The 24,296-nt window shown below is 36.7% G+C and overlaps 1 protein-coding gene across 1 annotated transcript in view; it reads left to right on the forward strand.

Moving 5' to 3' along the window:
* The window catches only part of CTTNBP2 (cortactin binding protein 2), a 90,440-nt gene that overhangs the window by 2,843 nt on the left and 63,301 nt on the right, over positions 1-24,296 (forward strand). The window contains 1 exon segment of the mRNA XM_068402263.1: positions 8,173-8,280. Coding sequence (XP_068258364.1) covers positions 8,173-8,280 — 108 coding nt within the window.

Here is a 24,296-nt window from a genome sequence, read left to right on the forward strand (position 1 = left end):
TGAAAAGCCTGTTATCTCAAACACAAAGTTGGTTAAAATTATTCAGTAAAATTTCTGGGTTTGATTTTGCTTGACCAGTGATCAAAAGCGTAAACGTTATTTTTCTCTGAAAATACAGACTTCCGCTGTCTGTAAAGCTGTACTTATAGAGGATGTTGGTAGAGTGGAATCTTGACTCCTCTAAAGTGAGTAGGGGATTTTGCTGCTGTCTTCATCTGTCAAAATTTCATTGACAGATACCTGCATACCTGAAAGGATCAGTCTGGGTTGCCGTGGGTCACGTAACAGTACGAAAAAAGTTGCACTACAGAAAAAAACTGTCAATGTTAAAAAACCCCAGATAAATGGAGAGAAATTCCATGACACTTTGTGGTGACATTGTGTAGGATTTTAGGCTTAGCTGGGTATATTCACTATCGATTGATCTGCAAGAATGCTTGTAGTAGAACTGCCATTCTGGTCAATATAGTGAAATGCTAAATAATGGTTTGATCAGATCAATTATACAGGCTGATTTAGATCAGTTGGAAAGATTCTTGTCTGAAAAATACTCCAAGTAGCAGGAAATGAGACCATAACCTTTGAAAAGCAAAGACAATATCTCTTCTTAGGGACTACATCCTGGGAAATGGTCACTTGCAAAAGCATGTTGATTAACTACCACTGTCCTCATCTGGATACAAGTTCTCAGTGTAGCGCTATTGTTCAGAGAAGTTATTTTCATCTGGTCAGATGCATGATGCTGTTGTGCTGTTCCAACAGGTAGGTGAGATGCAGAGAAAGCAGAGTTCTGTCTTAGTCCTGCTGCTTATCTGTGATGAGAGGTTGGTCTTGATCCATCTTGCAGTGATATACTTCAACCTCCTTTCTGTCTCTCCTTCCCCTACTCCAAGCTACAGCATTGCCTTTTCTGTGCCTTCTACTCCACGACCCTCAGCACGGCCTCTCTTCCCTTGTTGTGAAGGTCCTGGGGGATGAGAAAAGAAAGCCACTGATTGTAGTCCACTTTTTAAATGTTCCTTTCTCTTCCAAATGTGGGCTTGTCACAGTGTCTGTCATTAAAGGTGAAGTGCAAAGGAGCAATGCTGTGAGCCAGTGTGTGAAAGTGGCGTGGAGGTGCAAATCTGTAGGATGCAGTACATACTGTTGTTTTCCCAACCGCTTTGACTTCCTTGTGTAAGCATTGCTTTGGCCTCAGAGGTGATAACAGCAAGATAGGAATAGAGATGGAAATTGGGACAGGAAGGAAAGAGCTCCAGAAGACAACAGTTTGAGATCTGCCTCTGGACTCCACTCTGGTCTGCCACTCCTACCCAAGAAAGGGATCAGTTGATTTACAATACCTGTGTAATCCTTGAATATGTAAAAGGGAAGGTGTCAAGTAGGCTTAGGGAAGAGGTATTGCCTCTATGGTATGTGAATTAAAACTTTCTTGGGCATTGTTTTTTGGTTCTATTGTAGCACAGGGTAAGATGTAAAATTCTGGAAGACTTTAAGATAGCTTCTGGAAAACTTTTAAATACAGCTTCAACAATGTGTACCTGTATCTAGATCTAATCATATACTATTTGCTTAAAGTGACTTATCTGAAAGTGACTTTCTGAATAGAAATTACCTGTTAAATTTAGGTATGAGTTTAAACATGGTTATTGAAGGGTTGTGGGCCTAGATCCATAAAAAAAAAGACTTAGTTACCTAACTTGCACTGAAATAAAAAATTACTAAGTACCTTTGTGGCTGTTAATAGATTGCAAACATGTTTTAACAGCTATGACAATATCTGGGTAATTTTGGAGGGGTCGAGGGGTGGGGTTTTTTGTTTCCAAAATAAATTTCCCAGTTTTAAGTTATATTATGGTTAATGTTGAAGCTGTTAAAAGTTTTGCAGTTAGCTCAAGCCAAAAAAATCCACAGCGACTAAACAAAACCTTCCCCATACCTTTTAAAGAAAACCTTTGAAAAACCCAGAAAGCAAGGGAGCTGTGCTTGGGGAAGAGGAGGGCAGAATAAGCAGGTAACTTCATGTAGTGAACAATCCAGTAAAAGTCATTGAGCTAATGGATGGGTTTAATTAAATGCATGTAGAGTCCCCTCATGATCCTTCAGATGTGATTGTATGAAATTTTGTATAAGTGCTGGATGTTAACATCAGATGATATTCTCTTCAGCAAGAAACTTGGTCGTAGTTGAGGAGCAAGTTGCACAGCATTGCTTTTCCGTGAAAGATATTTCTCTGCCTTCATATTTGTTTCTGTTGCCAAGAATATTCCTATAGGTCACATCTGACTTCTTAAGTTCCTCTTGGATGGGGTGGGAAATGGACATGTATTTTCACATCAGATAATTTCTGGAGAAGCATGGGGTTACAGACTCTTTCCCTAGTTTCAGACTAAAGAACAAGCCTTCCACAGCCAAAGCAATGAATTGTGGTTTTCCCCAAAGTATTCATGAATGCTATACAGATGTTATAACCACTTCTTTTAACACTCTCTCTGTTTGCAGAGTTTTCTTTAGCAGAGAAGTGTTAGGATTCATTTGACCACACACCCATGTTTATGTTGAGCTAGGTCTTGAAACTTCCTTTTATACTTGGTGGAATGAAGTAAGCGGTTAGAAGGAATAACCTATTTAGGAAACAGGTTTGTGAGCTTCTCTGTTTTTGAGAGAAGTGACTTAGGCAGCTGACTCTTAGAGATATGGATGAGGTTCAAGACACTTAAATTGAGGTGTCTACATGTATGCATAGTGTTTAATATTCTATTACAGTCAGTGGGAACCTGACCAATACAGTCAGTGGAGCCATGAGCAAGTAGTTTTGGTGGCTGGTTAGCTCAATAGCTTTCTTGGCTGTTTTGAGTAGGCTGATCAGTTCTCCGTTGAAAATAAAGGGACATTAGGTACCTAGCTTACATAGCTCACACCTGCCTTTAGGTGTCTTAGTCTACCTTGAGGGCTTCCTTTAGTGCTCCATATGTGATACTCTGGGGTGTCCCAGCTGGTCTTCTGCTACCAGTCCAGATGGCATGGATGATTCTCCTAAGTCCTGTATCATATCTACCTGTCCCCAAAAGATATCTCTGATCCCCTGGACGTTTCAAAACGCACTAGATACTTCTATGTAGGCAACTAAATAGAATTAGTTAAAACAGATCTTTATACTTGGTCAGATGAGTTGTACTGGGGGACATACTTGATATAAAATATACGAATCAGGGTTGTTTCCCTAGTGCAGTTGTTTCATGGGTCTGACAGATGTGAGGCCATCATAATATTAAAAGTTTACTTTGTATAGCCTAATAAATAATAGCAAACCTTTTTATTTTTAGAACCTCATCTTGGAAGTCTGCTTTGTGGATCCTCAAGAGGATTCTTCTGGGTATTTAATGGAACTCAATATAAAATATGTAACAAATTTAGATATGTACCTTTCTCTTCCCTTCTGAAAAGACTCTTTTTTTTTTTTTTTGACAGCTTTTCCCTATGTGTTTTCCAGTGCACTATTTTTATACTTCTGCCCCCCTGTCTTTCCCCTCAGCCCTCAATTATGCTCCACAGGTTTCTTTGCCAAGTCCTGGGTTATTACCCAGCTCCATCTTTAAAAAGGCTATGTAACTGCTTTCTGAGCAGGAAGGAGCTTGTTTTCCATGGTCATTTGTGATTAATCCACAGCTAACTTGGTTTTTGCCTCTGTTCTGCTTAGGGAAAGTACAAAGCTGTGGCTTTTATACTTTACCTATTTGGACTTCTGCTGAAGGCGATGGAGTTTGTAACAGCTGCTCTGGTAGCACAAAGAACAGCATGCTTAGCTCCTGAAGTTGCCAGTACTATCAACTGGGCTAGGTCAGCAAAACCAAGCTATCGGCACTGCCAATCTCTCGCAACATTTTTTTTTTTTGAGGGAGTGTGATAGGATAAATGTAACCCTAAATACTTTTACCATCTCTGCTCTAAATAGCTGTGCATGTGGGAAAGAGTCCCTTCTGTTCCTGGGCCTCTTGGTGACCTTCCAATTTCATGCTCTTTCTGTCTTTTCCAGAGACAATGGAGGTGGGAAAATGCGTGTCCAGTTTGATCACTGCTGTCCAAAGTCGTTGTTCAGAGAAGATGCTTTTGTCTTCTTTTTGGTTCATGGTAGAGCTTCTTTTAATCTTTAACAATGCAGATGATCATTTTGCCTGTACTCTTTTTGTGATGTATACACAGGTAGTTGAATGAGTTTTAGCTAATTAGCTGTTTGCTCTATTGGCAATGCACTTGCTGCCAGGCAACACACACCCTGTACAAAACTGATCTGAAAAATAACATGCAGTTTTAGAGACATAGATGTCTGAAGTTGTAGTCTTTTTCAGGTACTTTATTCTTATAAATCACATGAACCAGACATTTTAAAATCCAAAAGAGACAGAGAAAAAAATTCTCTTGTGTTTTGATTGTGTATGCCAAATTTCACCCTGGGGCAATGTATTCACATATCTCTGTCATAAAACCAATATAATGGATGGCTCGGTTGCATTGCTGTTAAATTGTTGGTTAAATTGTTACTGCTTGGCACTCTACCAGAGGTATTGTAGCCAAACCCCAGATGACACATAAGCCGTGAGCTACTAATGCAGTCTTTATTTTCTGGGGATCTGAGATTTATTGCTCCGCTGGAAGGTGTTAGGAAGATTACTTTTCTAGATCTAAACAACAGTTTTCTCTACGATTTAGGCCAACTGTTCTCCATCTGAATAAGAACTTCAGGTAAACCTGCTGTGACTGTCATCTTAGTCCCCAGAAGATGGCAGAGAAGTGTTTAAGAGGAAGGATACTTTTATTTCATCATATGCTTTATCTGCCCAAATCTTAAAAAATGTTTTTACAACTGTGCTTGAGAATGTATTAAATCTTTAAACTATATTTTGGTCCAGTTAGGGTAACCTATATTGTAGCTCCGTAAGTGCTCATTCAGAGATGTGCACGGGGAGAAGGTGTGGTAGCTTCTTCAGCACCTGCCATGCACACTCTTACACTGTGTGAGGGGACTCAAGGTTGCTTATCCATAGTGAGCAAATCTAAGATGTTCTTAAAGTACTGGAAAAAAGTGGTCATTCCAGTTTCAGAATTTGTCAGATAAAGTTATGATAAGAAACCCTCAGTGGGCATAAAATAATTCATAAACAAGACTTGAAAAATGGCTTGTGTTTTTATTTAATGGTAAAATAATGATGCACATCTGAGTGATGCCATTTTTTGTACACTAAAATAACTCTTCTATAAATAGATGCAGGTACTTCGTCCCAAAAATTTACTTCTTTTCTCTTTCATCCTAAACAGCTCTTAAATTCTTTATTACACTTTTTCTGTTTGTGTGTCTTTTCTGGTTGATCCTGGACATCAGTTTTTGGGAGATTTTGTTTGTTCTTTGTATGTATGTAAGGACTTGTCTGATAGAGTGTATAGCATGGAGAGTGTGGGTATTAATAGATTGTTTTCTATGTTTAATAAATCAGAAGGCATCAAACAAAAGTAGCTGATGGCAGATTGACAGCAAAGGTGGTGGTTCTTCATAAAATGTCTAGTTGTGCTGTGGAATGTTGTGGATGCTAAAATTACATAGAGATTCAAAAAGCAATGGGGCAAATTCACAACACGTATGTCAGCCAAGGGCTACTACATGCAAAATCACAGTTTCTGGCTCAGAAGGTGCGTAAGCTGAAAATTGCTGGAGGCTGGGAGAGTGTTTCTGGGAGGTATCATTATGTGCTTGTCCTGCTCTGGTACTGATTTCAAGGCATCCATTATTGGCTGCTTTTGGAGACAGGATGCTCGGCTAAGTGGGTTTTTAGTCTCGTATGCTAGAACTGTTCATATGTGAAGTGGTTTTGCTAGTTCTTATTTCAAGTTTTTCAAATTAAAAATATAAAAGCTAAGTTGAGTCTCTTGTTGGTATGTCTTTCTATTAACATTTTTGTGTTTATTTATATCTATCTATAAATTACCAGAGCGCACTTTTAATTGCTCGTTATTGCTCTCCTTTCATACGTTCTGCTTCAGGGTGTGTACTTGTGCAAAATTTACTTTTAGTTGCTTGATCAGATGCTTAGTTAAAAAAGCTCATCACTGCATCACATATGTTGAAGAATGCCTCTGGTTTCTTAAGAATGTAAGAGTGTTTTCATTTATGTCTTGTGGAAGATTGCAGAAATGAGAAGTTTCACCTGTGATGTACAATCAGTCTTTCGACAAAGAGCTGCCCTATGTTATAGCTCCTGACAAGCTGAATTTACTGACTTGGAGAAAAGAGTAGGATCACGTTTCTTGAACTGTACTTTTGTGGATGCCCCTCTTTACTTGATCCCTGTGTATCACAAACCTTGGGTGCCTTTTTTGACAGAGGAGGCAAGCATATTTTAGAAAGGGAAGATAATTTTGTGGTTAAGCCACTGAATGGAGACTTACAAGACTGTTACTGAATATTGTTTTACAGTACTTGCTTCTGTGTGGTTTGGAAAAAAATACTTGATATCTCTGCTCAGTTTTCCATCTGAAAAATGGAGGCAATTTTTCTCTATGATAAAGGAAGTTATATGAAGAAATCAAGTGCTGTCCTTGAGCTATTAGATTTTATGGAGTGATTCATAGAAGAAGGAGGGTAGATAAGTGGGTCCTGCTATCTGACTGAATTAAATTTAGTAGTTAGAAGTGCTGAGAGTAAAATCAGCTGCAGCCTATAAGGTCAAATCTAGTGTACTGACACTAGATTACATGAGGAACTGTGTACATTTAGTAACTTTTCACATGTCCATAGATTGGTGAGCGCTGTATAGAATTGTGAGGAGCACTGTGAGAGGAAGCTGCAGCATATGTTGGTAAAAAGCCTTCAGAGAAATCGGTTGTTTTTCTTGATCTGTTGGTATGGAGGGTAAGAGGTATCTTCTGAATTAGAGGAATAGCTGACCCAGGCAGCAAAAATAGAGATTAACTATTGTTCAGTCTAATATTGGTTGGAGTGGGTGGCCCTGTCCCTGAAACAGTTACGTGTAATAGAAATCATTACTCCTCTTGCCGATCTGTGTTGTTCGCATAAATGAAGACACTCGATCCAATGTACATCAAATGCAAATAGCTAAAGTTTTGGCATACACTTCTCACTAGGCATTTGTGCACCTCTGTGTGTTTTAACTACAAAGTAAAAATGGAACACAGAGCAAATCTAATAGTTATAGCTTTTGGATAGTTTTAGCCTTCTAGCCTGAGGGAAGAACAGCTGTTTTGCTGTCCTCTTGCCTTCAGAAAACAGAGATGGTACTTGCTGTGATTTTTATTGGATTTTCCTGTGATGAAGTGTCCAGTGGATCCCCCATGTGTGTACTGATATTGTTACAGAACTGCAGCAGTTCATGAGGTGGGTTTGGTTTTACAGAAGCCATACTGATATTCCCAGCATACAGTGTTTATGCATGTGCTCAGTGATCTTATTCGTCAGTATAAGCTCATCTTCCTGTCTTGCTAGGAGTGGAAGTCAGACTTGCACTGATCTTGGTAACTGTGGAGCGAGAAGATATTGATGCTGTGGACTGTTGTTTGTCAGTGCCTCTTAAACCTAAACTATACCCCCCAGACAAACAAATGGAACTGCAAATAAAGCATATGTATAAGATTTCATGTCTTTTCACAAGTTGTGCTTCAAAAATTCACGTTCAGCCCAGTGTACTGTGATGACTTTGTAGTTGTTTGCAAGGGAGGCACAGGTTACACTGGATTAGGTGCGCTGTGTTTCAGGTTCTTTCACCCTCTCTTGCCTTCATCCCTGATGTGCTATTTCAGGTCTGCTGAATTGTTTCCCTCTCTGTGAGGCTGCATATGGGGACTGTTAGTCACAAAGTTAGTTTCTTTACCATTTCACCCTTATCATTCATAAGTCTTTGCAGGATTAATTCCTTGCAACAGTATAGGATTTGAAATTGTCATGCTGGTGGGATTTTAATTTCTTCACTTTAAATAAAAAGAATAAGACTATTTGCTATTAATTTCAACTTTATATATGACAAATAAAGCCACCTCAACTTTTGACAGTTATAGATGTTTGAGGAACCCATAATTAGGATGCTGATATGTCTACGTTTCAGATCTACAGTAACTGTTGCAGTCAGTTAGTTAATGTGTTCATCAGTGTTTTGTTCCTTACAGAAAAGAGAGTTTGATGTGGATAACTTGAGCAAGCCAGAATTGCGGATGCTTTTGAGTATAATGGAAGGAGAACTAGAAGCACGAGACCTTGTAATTGAAGCCTTGCGGGTAAGTTACTGTGTTGTTGTGGTTTGCTTTTTTTTCTTTTTTAAATTATGTTTTGCCAGTTCCTTTATACTGTGCATAGAATATTATTAGTGGAAGAGTAAACTGTGATTTTTAAGTTTTAGGTTGACTAAATCTCAGTAATCGCAAAATATGTTCTCGTTTAATTGTTGCCACTCAGTAATTCTATGTAATTTTGGTTTAAAATACCAACAAAAGTTCAGAGAAATAAGTGCAAAAACTGCAAAATGACTTCTTATTTAAATTCTTTTATATTATGGAGTCTGTTATTTGTGAAAGGAAGGAATAACTTCAAAGGAAAATTCAGTTCATTCCTCATTTGTTCTAATGGTCTGTATATTTTTGCATCTAGTCTATTCAATGCGTTCATTTTCTGTGAGATAGAAGGAAGGACAAAATTGGATGGTCATGTCCACTTAGGGAAAAGTTTTTGTTGTGGTTTTTTGTTTTATTTTTAAATATAATGTGAAATACAGGATATATATTCTTAACAGCACTCACAAGAACTTGATTAGATTTTTGCTGTGCTACGTACATGTGAAGGCTGGTTTTCTGCTTCAGAAGGTTGCAGTTTGAAAGGTAAATTAGTTGACTGGAAATTTATGAACAAAACTGTATTTTAATCAAAAGATTATAATTTTTTTATTACTGTAATGAATTTAAAATTGATCTGGAACAGAATAAAATTTAACAGAGCTGCCAAATAGACTGCGGGTTTAGAGGGGAAAGCAGCCTTACATGATTTGAAAATACTTATATTTTCATAGTTGGGTAGAGGGAAATTATGCCCTTTAAGATCTCTTAAAGCAAAAACTCAATGTAATAAAATATATCTAATACTAGTTTTTAGTAGTATGTGTAATGGTTATCAAGTAGTGTGGGAACATTTTCCACTTGTAATGTCACAGTAACAATTGTAAATGCATTTTTATTCAATTTTAAATTGTTTTGTGATGGATTCAGATCACTTGATGCAAATGGAGCTTTAACGTAGCTGTCGTTGATGTAGCTGCATTAATAACTAAAGACTTTGTAGGTATAAACCTTTCTTATAAAATACAATTTTAATTTTGTAATGACAATAAGACATTGGAAGCAGTATGTTTCTGGGAGATTACCGCACTTTGAAGTCTTTGGTGTTTGGCCTTCAGGTGTGTGCATATGTTGAAATGTACTGCCTTTTCATCTAGCTCTTTTAGAATTTTGCATCTCATTTGCCTTGAGTAGGACTTTTTATTTTTCCCTGACTGCCAGTTAAGGTTTTGTAAAAGGGGAAACAACGTGCACACCACATTCAGAATCTCTTTTTTGACTCTTCTGACTTTTGAGGAATGCAAATAGAATACTCAGACAATTTTCTCTAATACATATTCATGAACAAGCTACTACACTACATACCAAATAATGGATATATTGAAATTGAACAAAAGAAACAAAGAAGAATGCAGTACACATTTAATGACAGTAAACATTACACATTCAGGATAGTGCAGTTCCAGGAGAGAAAAAGTCTACATCAGATTCCCATGCACCTGCTGAAATGGGTAGTATATACACAGTGTTTTTTGATGACTAGTGTAGATCAATATAAAAAATAGCTCCATTTCACATAAGGTATATAAATGTTGAAAATTGTTTTTGTTTGGTTTTGTTTTGTTTTGTTTTTTTTTTCTTCTCCTGCATCTCAATTTCCAGTTCCTGTATTTTGTAGTAAAATCCTCTAAATGAAATCCACATGGAACTCAAATCTTCCAGAGAGCTTGCCTGGTTAGCTGTACCAGTATTGGAAAACTTGGTAGTTATACCTGCTGAAGAACTGTAGCCTGATATCTTGGAATATGATGCTTTTGGATCTTCTGGCTTCTTACTTGGGAAACCACAAGTCAGCAGTATTAGCAGCTGGAGTCTCCAAGCAGCACACAAAATAAGCTACTAGACAGCCAAATATAGGTCTTTTATAAAAGTGAATAACAAGAGAATTTCATTGGAGTTGTGTCAAGTTTGGTACTTTGATTTGTTTGAACAAGTTGGCATACATACTTTGTGTATCTTTAAAGCAAGAAGGTAATGTTTTTCATAGAAGGGAAAAGACTTCTTATGTTATTATTTCAAAAGCTGATCAAGCTCTGTTTCAAAATTAGGAAAGTTTGTGAGTATGTGTTTGTGTGTGTGGGGAGTTGGTGGGGTTTTTTTTAATCCTACTGGTACTGCTGGGCTGTTTCAAAGCCTAATTTCTCTGATAGGTCAATGCCTGATAATTTCCAGCCCTGTAATAAATAATATGTGTGTTGCCTTTTCCTCTTAAGTGATCTTCCTGTCAGTTTTCAGCCACCATGGTATATACATTTATTAAGCAGTTTTATATGTCCTTGGTCTTTTTGTAAGACTACAGAACTGGATCTTTTAATCTTATCTTAGAAAGTAACTGTTCGTTCTTGTGGTTATCATCTCAGATTTTTCTCTATAATCACTTAAGTTTAGCTACATCATCCCTAAATGTGTGTGCCCTTATCTGTACTTTGCAGAGTTTCACTGAGCATTTGTAAAATTTGTGCAATAAATAGTACTTATGTATCTATTGGAAATACCTCTCTTGGACAGTTCTGGCGTTGAAGTGAATCAGTCTTGACTGATCACAAAAGAACTGATAATAATGAATGTAATTAATGACTGACTCTCATGGTACTACTCTTAGTTTGCACTAGACTTGTTTGATGCATCTCTGTTAGTCTGTCTTTTTCCCATTGTACAAATTCTTACACTGACCTCTCTTGTTTCCCACTTCACAAATTTTATGTGAAGCCACATCATGTGCTTTACTGAAGATCTGAGACAGATCTGATATTTTTTTCTCTGTCTGTAAAGCCAGTTATGTAAAAAAACCATACCTACCTTCAAGATCCATAGGTAGGATTTCTTTTCAGACTGACTCTTACAGGAGCATGGTTCTCACAGTGCCAAATGTTTTTTTCTTTGTGTACATGTCGTATCATCATAATCCACACCTTATCCACAGTATTCCGTGGTGGAATCGAACTGATATTTCTGACAGAGAGTTAAAGGGTAAGAACCAGGCAGCAGGAGCGGTATTTTTGGATAAGATATGGAGTTGGAACTTGGGCCTTACTGGTTTTGGTTTTTTTTTTTCTATGCCATGTTTATAGTGTGTGTGTGTGTGTGTGTATATATATATGTATGATGGAGTTCTAAATTAAATAACTTTTAAAATCTTGTTTTAAATTAATTCTTTTTGCTTATTTTAGAAATTTGCTTTTCAGGATTACAGTTTACTGCTTCTTGGTATATTGTAAAAGTGTAATTTGCCTGTGTGGGTTCTGATGGATTAAGCAGAAAACATTTCTGACCTCTCTGGTTTTGTGGATTGAGCCTCAGTCCTGTATATGGAGCAAACCCTACTACTTAATAGCTCACAGAAATCTAAAATAATAATCTTTTAAATGTTATGGCTTTGTGACTTCTGTGGTTTTTTTATTCTCTTATTTAAAAAATAGCTGTAAAATTATGCACCGTTTGAGGTGTCGGTGGAAGAAATTAAACTCCAAAATGATACCCTGTATCAGTTAGTACTGCTGTAATACTGCTTTTCTGGCAGGGAGACAGTGCCCTTGGATTTCAGAATTGTATTGTCTTCAGATGCTTGTCTACAGGCTGACTTACAAAGTATTCATTGTATCAGAAAATGAATTTGTGTTTTATGACTTTCAGTTTAATTTCTCTTGGTACTAGTAGCTATCAGAGAAGATAGGTACTAACTCCTCATTTAGCACTTTTAAGATGTTGCATAACTTCTTCTGCTTATTTAAAGCTTAGTTTCAAAAGGGTGCAATCCAATTAGAATAAAGAAGAAAGGCTTCAGAGTTTGTTTTTCTGCTTTGAAAAGATTGAACTAGGCAATTTTAAGTTTGTCCACTGGGTATTCACAGAATCACAGAATCAGTCAGGTTGGAAGAGACCTCTGGGATCATCGAGTCCAACCATTGCCCTGACACCACCATGTCAACTAGACCATGGCACTAAGTGCCATGTCCAGTCTTTTCTTAAACACATTCAGAGATGGTGACTCCACCACCTCCCTGGGCAGCCCATTCCGATGTCTAATGACCCTTTCTGGGAAGAAATGCTTCCTGACGTCTAACCTGAACCTCCCCTGGCGAAGCTTGAGGCTATGTCCTCTTGTCCTATCGCTAGTTGCCTGGGAGAAGAGGCCGACTCCCACACCGCTACAGCCTCCCTTCAGGTAGTTGTAGACTGCAGTAAGGTCACCTCTGAGCCTCCTCTTCTCCAGGCTAAACAACCCCAGCTCCCTCAGCCGTTCCTCGTAGGACAGACCCTCCAGACCCTTCACCAGCTTGGTCACCCTCTTCTGGACTCCCTCCAACACCTCAACATCTTTCTTGAAGTGCGGGGCCCAGAACTGGACACAGTACTCAAGGTGCGGCCTCACCAGTGCCGAGTACAGAGGGACGATCACTTCCCTAGACCGGCTGGCTACACTATTCCTACTAGAGGCCAGGATGCCATTGGCCTTCTTGGCCACCTGGGCACACTGCTGGCTCATGTTTAGCCGCCTGTCGATCAGCACCCCCAGGTCTCTTTCCACCGGGCCACTTTCTAACCGCTGTTCCCCCAGCCTGTAGCGCTGCATGGGGTTGTTGTGGCCAAAGTGTAAGACCCGGCACTTGTTCTTGTTGAACCTCATGCCGTTGGTCTCGGCCCATCTACCTAACCTGTCCAGATCCCTCTGTAGGGCCTTCCTACCCTTCAGCAGATCGACACTGCCACCCAGCTTGGTGTCATCTGCAAATTTGCTGAGGGTGCACTCAATCCCTATGTCTAGATCATCTTTTGTCTAGGAGGATGCTGTGGGAAACAGTGTCGAATGCCTTACTGAATTCTGGTATTGCACCAGTGCGGAGTGTCCATTCTGTCTATTCTGTGTAAATAAAAAAATAAAAATTAGAAGTGAGAAAGGCCAGTAGTTAAATTGACTAGTCATCCCATGATGGGGGGGAGAGATAAGTTTAGTTAGTAAGGTTAATAGTGTTTATGTAATAGATTTTTATTAAGGCACTTGAATTTGTGCCACGTGATAAATTAGAAAGAACCAAACCCAAGGTGTCACATGTAACAATGAACTCTCTTTATTGCACCTTTGTGCATAATGTATTGCAGTTTCCATTGTATTTTTTATAAAATTTTGATACCTTGAGGTCTGCTTTTGAAACAAAAACAAAACTTCAAATCCGAACTGCATTCATAAGATACATGCTGATGACATTTGTATACGTCCACGTTTTCATAATACGTTGTTGTTCCTTTATAATATGCACAACTGCAGATACATAAGGACACATAGCATTCCTATTTCTAAAAAAGGGCTGTTGCTTCCTGCTTCAGTGATTGAAACTTTAACTAGGTCAATGTCTCCTACTATTGCTGTAAAAGTAGTTTGGTGCTTTGATATAAACAGAGAAAGCTGAGGGGTTTTTTGCCCTTAGCTTGTATAAATTTTTTATAGTATACTCTGATTTGTACAATACAGAATTCACAGTATTTTGCTGAATTAATGTCTGTCTGAACACTATTTCTTTTTTGGAGAAGATTGGCTGTCTGGAATTTGGAAGTCGGAGAAATTCGGGTTTGAAAAAGCTACAGTAATTATTAACGAGAGCAATTTTAAGTTGCTGGACAAGTTCAGCCCTGTGAGGACCAACAGTCTTGGCAGAGCAGACCTTTGCAATGCTTATGGTCAAATTTCCAGATTTATTCTCCAGGTGAACAGTTAATTTGCTGTGGAGAGCAGCATCCGTATTCACCTCAAAGGAGGTGATCTTTGTGTAAATCTTTCTCATTAGCCCTCTGATCTTGTATAGCTACTACACCAAATGACTTAAGATGGTCCTTTTTGGATCTGTAATTTCTTTATTTTAGTAGCTCCATGATCAGGGTGGCACTGCAATTAAATTCAGATTAACATTTAAATCACTGAAGTTATTTCGTTAGTGAGAAATAACATGCTGTTTAATTGCTATTGGGAATGCATATAGTTAAAAAAGGAGGGAGACTTTAACTATAGCTGCTGCCTCCATCTGTCTCAATTATCTAGATAAACTGTCTGCCTGTAGTAAGGGGATAATATATTCCTAATGTGGAGGTAGTGTGGCCACATAATCAAAGCACAGGTCTGGCCTCCCACAACTGCAATCTCACATGCAGCATTCATTTTTTTTTTTTTTTTTTTTTTTTCCCCTCCAGTCATAAAGTGGTTGCTGTTTCTGCCTGCTTTCTAGAGGATTTTTTAAAGTGCATTGGCTCTCATATGATGAATTGAAGTGCTAGTGTTAGCTGTCAGGCATGGAATTACATGTACTAAATGCTGCTTTTAGTGATTCTCTCATAAAGTTAAATCATTCGTAGGTTATTTATCATCTAAAATTTTAAAGCCCAATTTAGTTGGGATTTTTGTTTATTTAAAATAATTTTATTTGCCTATGTAAATTTCATAGGTAGTGAATGGTAAAATGAAATTTATATTATACTTGCTTCTATTGCTCACATTAATGCATACCAAAAATGCAAATTGTTATCATACTAAATCCTTTAATATACCACAGTGCATAGATTTAGAACAACTTCTTTGAATTGTTGGGAAAAATCATCAAAGAAATTAAAAAATGGCTAAAAGAATTGCCAGTACTAACAGTGGATATATTCTTGTTTAATTAAATTTGACTACAATGTCAGTGACATTGCTGTGGAGCAATGTGTTCTCTGAGCTCAAGTGAGCTCCAAATCAACAGATTCTGTGTATGTGATGGCCGGGTGAGGAGGACATTGTGAGAATGGCAAGGTGAATTTGATTGTAGGTGTTCCTTCAGTCTTGTAAAGCCCTACCGTATTTAATTTTTACCATAACTTCCTAAGGCAGGAAATCTTATCTTCTATGTATGTGTTTGTACCAATGTGTCGTGAATCTTTTAGCCAGTTTCTGCAAAATCTGGCAAAATGTGAAGCATTTCAGAAATAGGTAGTGTCATAAAACCAGGCAGCTGGGTAAGAAAAAATGTACTGTTCTTAGCACCTTAGTTGAAGGAAGGGCAGAGATTTGTGGTGTATGTGATTGAGCACTGTATATGAACTGTAGAATACGGAGTTAGGGAAAATCAGACTTTGTTAATTTAGCTGCTCAGAGAATTTAAGTTAAACTAAGTTTATAAAAAGATGAGAAGAAAAAGATCTCTGCAGTGGGAGTGAGTTGTGCCCAAATTGTAAGTACAGTCTGTCTCCTTGAATCTAAGCATTTTGAAGGGCCTGCAGGGTAATCAAAAGAGCTGGAAAAGAATCAATACTTTCTATATTACGTCCAAGTAGAAAATCCATATAAGATAATTTCTGACTTCCCCTAGCAAGGCATGTGAGTTCTTGAAGAGCAGTGGTTGAATTTCGTAATGAAGGTGTGGATGTTAATGTAATGAAATACATTTTATTTGTCAAAAGACAGAAATTAATGCATCATGTAATAATACCTCATAGCCACATTGAAGTTTAATAACCCATTCTATTAGCTTTACCTTAAAAAGCTTCCAGTCTAAAAAGACACGATGTAAAAATAAGGATAACCAGCTTTTAGAAAGTGTAGCGATCACTCTGTAGATTGCACGATGTTTCTTTAAAATAGATAATGCATGGTATGTTGAACGCCAGTTTTCAGGTTCCAGCTCTCCTGTTAATCATTTTAGAACTACTGAAGTTTCAATTTAATGAGAAATTTAGTAGTCTAAAGCGACTCTTAAAAACAAGTTCTAGTACTTTTTAGGGGGATCGTTTGTTTTGAAATGATCGGATTGTTTCAGAAATTTCTTAAGTAACTATCTGCAATGAAAAGACGAAGCATTCAATTTCCAAGGCTGTCATGGTATAATCCAACATTACTTCAAAACTCTGCTCCATTTTTCCTAAAAGTATATATAATCAGATTGAGTGTTGTTTTGTAAAGTGTTGCATTTTAGAACAACAAAAAAAATGTTTCTTTGTGCTAGCATTCTGTTAGAAAATTCTGGTGATATGGGTAGCTTATAAGATATTGGAGTTCATTATGATAAAGGCCATTTTTTACATATCTATATAATATGTGTGTGTGAATGAACTACTTGAGTGAACCTACCTTAGCATTCAGACCAAGGGCACACTTTTGAAGAAACTCTCCCCGTTGTCCCCACCTAACTTTGCTTTGATTTGCCCCACAGACCCCTCTCAGACTGTGTAAACTGAACTAAGAGCAGAGCTAGTCCTAAGTAACACCTCCTTCCAAATGACAGGACCATAGGCACATTCCCAGCACCAATGGTGTTGCTCTACAAACTTGTTCCTGTTGTGCTGCACTACCTGCTAATGTTGACATAGTCACTGTATACCTATACATGCCCTTTTCCAGGGTTCTTTGTGTAAATGTAGTAGGAAATGTGAGTTGATTTGGTGTAGATTTAAAATAAGTTAACTTTATATCCCCATGTTTGCTTTCTAAAACCAGAAATTCCCCAATGCTTTCTACCATTATGATCATTCTTGAATTTAAGACAGATGGACCTTGCTTGTGAAATTGCCAGATGGGTCATTGTAAAATGCTCTTCTGGGGTTTCTTTCTCACCAAAGGGCAGAATGCATTTTCTGCTCAAGCTAGTTTGATTTCAAGTCCTGAGCTGTGCATTGTGGAAGGCTATTATTAGTAAACTTGTCTTTCAATTTCGTCTGACAATGATTAAGCATTGAACTACATAGTTTTATTTTAATCTCAGTGAAAACGTGAACTATTTTGATGGTAACTGTCATGTGTACATATTTCTGTACCACTTTCACAAATTCTTTAAGTGTATGTGAAGATCAAACAATATTAAAAAAAAACCTGAGTGTCTCATAGTTTATCATGACATGCTATGTAACAGTGTTAGATTTTTGACGGATAACCAAGAATGATACTGGAATAACTATGCAAAATGTGGAGCCTTTCATGCCTGACTCTTCATTTTCAGTAATGAATTAGCTGTTCCTTGACAAAAAAAAAAAATGCAGGTAAATATTAAGTAAAATATTTGGAAGGAGAGCTGTAGATACTCACAAGCTACACTTGCCTAATTGGACCTGTCTGCTTCTTGATGAGTTCTGTTTAGCAAAGCGTTTCCTTCACTTGGCCAAGGCAGACTTCTGCCTGATGCAGGTTGAGATTTTAGTTAAGAAAATTTGATTTATCAATTAGAGTTTTCATGTCCTTTTTATGTCTTTTATTGTCTTCTGCATCTTATGATGGGGTGATATTTGCTTTTGCCTGTACTCTGGAAGTTACATGTTAAAATAGAATTATAACCAGTATCATAATTGTCAGTTGTGTATGGATACACTTTTTATCCCGAACTACGTCACAAAGTCAACAAGAATTGTACTGTAAGACTTAGTTCTAGAACGAACTTTGGGGTTAGAGAGGAAAAAACCTGGGAGCTATCAGGAAAAAGGGAATGAATCCATGTAGTTTAGTTGTTCTCAAACTGACTGATAGGTAGAAAAACTGCATGTATATTAAGTGTAATCTGTCGAAGGAAGCTACACCACATATAAATTATGAAGACACTTACCTGCAGTAATTGTGCTAAGTTGTTGTGAACTTAAAAAGCAAATCTTAATTTCTCCTATACAGATGAATCCCGTGGTGCTCTCGTACGAAAGAACAGAGCTAAGAGCACACAGAAGGTGGCTTTAGAGGTTTCTGGCAGACAGTAAGACAGCCTGTTTTGTAGCAGGTGTCTTCGAAAAATGGTGATTAGGTAGAAGGAGGAGCAGAAGATGTTAAACTGTATGTAACAGAAGGTTATTGTTGTAGTCAGTATGATGGCAGTTGTTGGCCTTGGTGGCAGAAGTGAACCATGAAATAGAAGTCAGATAATGCCTTGTTTGCATTGTCATTGTTGCATGTTGCAATTTCTTTGCAAAAATGTATTTTTTACTGAATTTTTGGGAGGTAATGGTCTGCAGTTTGTGTCCTTGCTCATCTGATCATTACTTTTGATTTTTTTACTTAATTATGGTTCTGTATGCATTTTCTCTGTTCTTAAATATAGTTTTTCCTTACCTGTCCAATGATTCTGGTTATGATTAAAGCTTTTACTTTCTTAATATTAGTTTATTGTAATTTTCTGAACGTGGTTGTCAAAAAGTATTATTTCACTATTGCAAGCTATTTAAAATTGATTGCAAGGAAACTATGATATATGAATAAACCTCAGACAGGTTAGTAGATTAAATGATTTTTCAGTGTTTAGTTTGGAATGATCTGTGGTTTATTTAAACTTTTAAAGTAGTGCATCATGCTCTTTTTTTCACCTAATTGAAAAAGTGTTGTTAGACATAACCTTAAAGAATGTTCAAATTTTGATTATTTCCACACCCCCTCATCTCGATCATGGTTTATGTATTGTATTTTTTTTAGTTTATATTATATCAGCTAAATTTATTTTTGTAAAATTACTTGACATGTTTTGATACACTGCTTTATTGCCAGACAATTCAAGAAAATAACACTATTCCAGTAAATATCTGTGTGGACCTCAATTTTTGGGAATTGCATGACTGGTTACAGTGTAAGAAAATAGCTTTTATTGCATGACAACAAAATGACCAAGCCTGCTTAAGACAGCAAAAGCTAACACTGTACTTCAGGAAATGTGAAATTAAAGAACAGTGTTATACCTTATCCTTGATACAGCCAGAGTCCATATTGTAATAATTTCAAAATACTGTTTACAGTATTGGTGGGTTGGCTTTATGGGTAGTATCTTATTTGAAAGATCATTTCAGATGCCTATGAAAGTATTTACTTTTCTTATATTCAGTGTTTTTTGTAGTAATAGTTCTGTAAGCGTGGATAACTAACAATAAATACTTTTCTTTGTATGATGAAAGGTATCAGGTGAACTATATTTGGATTTTCCTTCAGGTAACACCTTTATTTCTTGCGCTTCATTATGAATGGAACCAAGTCTCACCTTTTCCAATAGTTGTTGGGAATGTAGCAGCAGTAGTCCCTGGACTGATTAACTTTGTTGATCTGAGGGGTCCTTTTATTTTGACACATGTAAAGGCCTCTTTTAGAAGCTACTGACAAAATAAGTTTTCAGTAGTGTTACATCACTTCTTGTGGTAGTTGTTTGCCAAAGGGAGATATTAAGCACTGAGCAAAGCAAAACTTTTGGTAAACCATATTAAAACAGTCCTGTATATGTGTTGCTTTACTAAGCTTAAGCTTCACTACTCAGGTAGATACCCTTATTCCAGGCTGTCCTAAAATTGGAGACTACAAGTATGAAACTGTGAGACTAGTGTCCTAATATGAAAACTCTATGGCCTTGCATCGCAAGCATCCTTTTCACTCTGTCCTTTCCAGCAGTGACTGTTAAACTGATATTAGTCTCTTTTTGGTTTTCACATAAGATCTGAATATCTTTATTGTTGCCAGGCATGTAAGTACTAATTTAGCTGAAATTATTCTGCTAGTTTCTTATTTGGATAATTGCTTTGCATTTCCCACTTGTTTCCTCCTCCCCTTGTTTGATCTTTTTTCATAATCCAACATAAACTAGTGAGTAGAGATACACACACAGTATTTGTAAAAATAATAAAAACATTCCAACATCATGTTGATGTAACTGTTTCTAGGTTTCTGTGATCTTTATGAAAAATACAGCTGTGACTTCATTGTTAGAGTGACTTATTTAAGATGTTTTATCTTTTTGCCATCATTACTCATGTTGACAATGAAAAATGTAACTGGGTCATCATATCTGTATTATTACGTTAACTGAAATTTTCCATTTTTAGTTAAGGGAACATACATAGGGTATTTCCTCTATGCCAATAAATGGTACAGTTGATTTTGTTGATGGTTAACACTAAAGTGATAACATAACATGTCTTTTGTTTGTATGTCTCTTCATGTTACTGTTGCTGAAGAAGAAATGTATAAGATCTGTTCTTGGTTCTTGCAAATAAATTATGATAGTAATTTATAAAAAAATAACTATGAATAAGATGAGAGATTTGACAGGGGTCCTGTTCGAATTCAACACTTGCGAAAATACTCACATAGCAGCAATTACTTTTGTTATGCTTGGGTGTGTGTGTTTCCATGCTTTTCTCCCTCCCACTCCCTTTTGATGCTGTTCTGACTGGTGGATAAGTCTTTCCACCTGCAGTTCTCCCAGAGAGAGGCATGTGTGTTAGATCATGTAATCATGTAATTGCCATGCAGTAATATGGGATGATATTTTAACTGAGATGTTGATAGCTTGAAAATATGAAAATCCAAATGCTGTAAATGAAAAAGAAACACAGATTGATTTAGTTAAAGTTTTTGTGTTATGCCTTTGGTATGTTTTGTCTGTTACTGAGCTGAAGAAACCTTCTAACTGCTAAGCATGGAGGTTAAAGTGCTCTTTTTTGGTTAGAGATGAACTCAGATTTCCTTCAGTACTTCAGAAGAATGGCTGACAGATTTCCATGCAAAGAATTATGAATTGATTTGCATGAATTGGAACTACAAATTTGAACATGCAAAAAAGACTAAATGACAAATGGTTATTTAAAGTAACCAGAAAGCTCAGGTCTCTTGTGTCCATTGAGACTCATTAACAGCATGAAAATCTGTATTATTTTCAGAAATAAATGTCTGGGTGGTTAGATAATCAGAGCATCGAACAGCGATACTTCCTTACATATTATTGGCCTATAATTTTCAAATGTTTAAGCATCAGACAACAAAGCTGTTGTAAAATAGGTCTAATGTCATCTTTATATAGAACATCTGGGTGCCTCTTCTCAATTAAAAACGTGTTCTTTCATGACTTGAGCTTTTTCTCCTTCCTCATTTAGAAACTTAGTTCAAGGCCTGAGTTTCACCATTCACATCTGTAAGAAGTGAAGAATGTTTTATATTGACTGTATTGTTTTTTCTTGTTGGTACTGATCTGTTAGTAGCTGATCTTAGCTTCGTAATATGGCATTTTCATCTTTAAACTCCCAACCTCAAAATAGTGGATTTTCATTATTCTAAGGGAGAAAATTAGTAATGAAGAATTGGAAGCATACGTCTGTCCTGTCTGTACCTCTTTCTTTCATAGAGGTTTTTGTCAGGTAACAGGGAGAAAGGGAAGGAGGTTGTGCTACTTAGCAATATTGGGGTAATAGTAAACTGGTGCTATTGGGTGATATTCTCTTTTTATGGAGTCAGACCCCTAAGGAAATTCAGGCTTGATCATTACTTTGTCATGTAATTCTTCAGTGCTTTCTGTTATATTGTGAGTCAGGACTGTTTAAGTGTTAATTAAATATTTGTCCTTTTATACACAGAGAGATTTGAATTAATTGTTAGGCATGTTGTACTATTGTTAAGTCTGCTTTTTAGTGCAGAGAAGAAGAAATTGTACAGCTTTTTGCAAATGACTTTAATATTTGGATACTTGGCATGAAATAGAGAAAATCTGGTTTGCTGTTGTTTTCATCAACTGCTAGGTAAGATCTGACCTTTTATGCCTTAAAATGATGGGGTTTTATATCTTCTTAAATGGAGGTTGCTGGGGATAGCCTTGTAAAACAACATACAGTCTTATATTCAGAGCTTTCTTTTTACCTTGAAAAATGCTTTTTTAAAGCTTGGATTTAAAGCTATGTGATTCTGAGAGAAAGGGACGCTTTGCGAATTACAAATTTTTTTTCAGAGTTCTATGGGTTGTGAATGGGAGAATAATGCAGATTTTTGTTGTTACTCTTATTTTAATGGTTCGTGCTTGGGATAACTTTTCTAGAAAAATTTGTTGTATCTCTACTTTCATGCAGCCTACTTCACTGTAATGAGTTTCATTGATATATTTGCATAGCTTGTGACTGTTATGAGACACTGCTCCGATATAGTTTTGAATGCTTTTTATGAGTATGTGTGCCTTACATTAAAAATTACTAAACGGGTATATTTCCTTTTCTTTATTAATACCTCTGCCAAAAGATTTGAATTCTTTCATGATCCTGATCAGTTATCTGTAAAGAGCTTTTTTTTTTTTATAGTACGAAACAATATAGGTCTGTCAGAGCATAATCAACCTGTATGTTGGTTTTGTTTAACTTGCTGCTTGCATCCTCCCATTTCTCAATTCTTTCTGCTGTTTTTCACTTTTTGAACTAGTAGTCTGTCATGAACATCAATCTTCAGAGAATTTCCTTTTTTTTTCATCCTTAAGATGTACACTCAAGTTTTCATCTTATGATACTTGACACTTAACATGGAAAGAGACAGTATGAATATATTGGTCAAATATTTTTCATGTAATATTGAGTTCATTAAAATCTAACTCACTTGTAGACTTCGCATAGGTATGCACTGTCACAGTGCTGAAGAGAGGAATTTAGACTGTAGTTAAGACTATAAGGAGAAACTGAGCATCACGTGTTCATTGACAGAAATCATGCTGCAGGATACCATTTTTTCAGCAGTCACTGATGTTTAGATTTCCATTTTTAGTTTGTTCTGTAAAACTTTATATGGAAGTAACATCTCATATGATATTTTGAAAACATTCATTTACAGATGCACTGAAAAAAAAACAACCAAAAAAGCCAACAAACAAAGCCCCCAAACCCTACTGTGTAACAAAATTGCTAGCATTCTTTAAAGAGTCATTCTTAATCATAGTAAGTCATCATATCCCCCACCTCGGTATTTTGCAGGTATCTCTGAAAGTACTGCTTTTATTATGCGTATATACTCATCAATAGTTCTGTTTTGCTTAAGTGAATAGCTCCATCAAATCATTTCAAGACACTGTATAATGCCACTGAATAAGATTTATAAACATGTTCTCTTTCAGCCACCTTCCTCTTTTAAAAAATCTATTACCTTTTCAGTTTTATTTAGAATTAAGGGCTCACCCTTGTCTTTAACATCACACATAAAATAAGCTTTTACTGCCTCCACTTCTGTGCTGGTTAGTTTTAGAAAACTTTTTACCACTTCCTAATACATATATCAAGAGAAAATATTAATATGAACCTATCAACATTTGTTGAAACAATTTTAGTATATGTGGAAAAGGAAATTAATCAGAGGAACAAACGCTCTTGAAAGGAAGGAAATTTTGTTTAAGGGTTCTGGGGCAGCTTTAATTCAGTTCCATTGTTCCACAGCAGTGTAGGACATGCAGTCCTGTTTTTGATGTTTATCGTCAGCTGCTGCATGGAAGACTTGGACTTGCTGAACTCTTGACTTGGCAGGTAAATGAAGAGGAAACTCTGAGATACATTGGGGGAAAAAATGCAGTATTAACCTTAAAAATATTGTTGCTTATATATTCTCTTACTGATTATGTTAGCTGATTATGAAAACTCATTTCAGGAAATGTGTGCAACTAATATCAATGTACATTATTACCAAAAGAAAGCTAACAATGTAACTTACATTATGTGATTAATTTTTCATTTTCTGTTATTGGGCTTATTTCTTATTAATTGGTCACATTTGGTTTTCCTTGCTTTTTTTTATGCTTTTAGCTTTAAGTCCACGGTGAGACAGATACTATTTGAAGGCCTCCCTGCCCCCTTACATTCTTGTTTCAATAACAGGAGAGAAAAAATCTAAGTAGACTTGATAATTCTCAGTTTGGTCACTGAAAATAGACATTTTTTTTTTTTTTTCCTTCTGAAGTGGAACATAAGAAACAAGTGACTGCAGGCCAGTTCTTAAACTGGATTTGCAGCTTTTACCACAGCCCATCATCAAGATACCTCCACTCCTTTTGTTCATCTCCTTGCACACCCCACTGCCGGTCTTTATCTGCCAGTAGATAAATGCAGTCAGGGAGTACAAAGGGTCAGCTTGAGAGATGGAAGCGTCCAGGAGGGAGCTGGCAGACAGATGCATGGAGGTGACTTAAATAGTATGAAAA

Source organism: Nyctibius grandis, chromosome 5 (assembly GCF_013368605.1).
Source record: "Nyctibius grandis isolate bNycGra1 chromosome 5, bNycGra1.pri, whole genome shotgun sequence".
NCBI classification, from domain to species: Eukaryota; Metazoa; Chordata; class Aves; order Nyctibiiformes; family Nyctibiidae; genus Nyctibius; species Nyctibius grandis.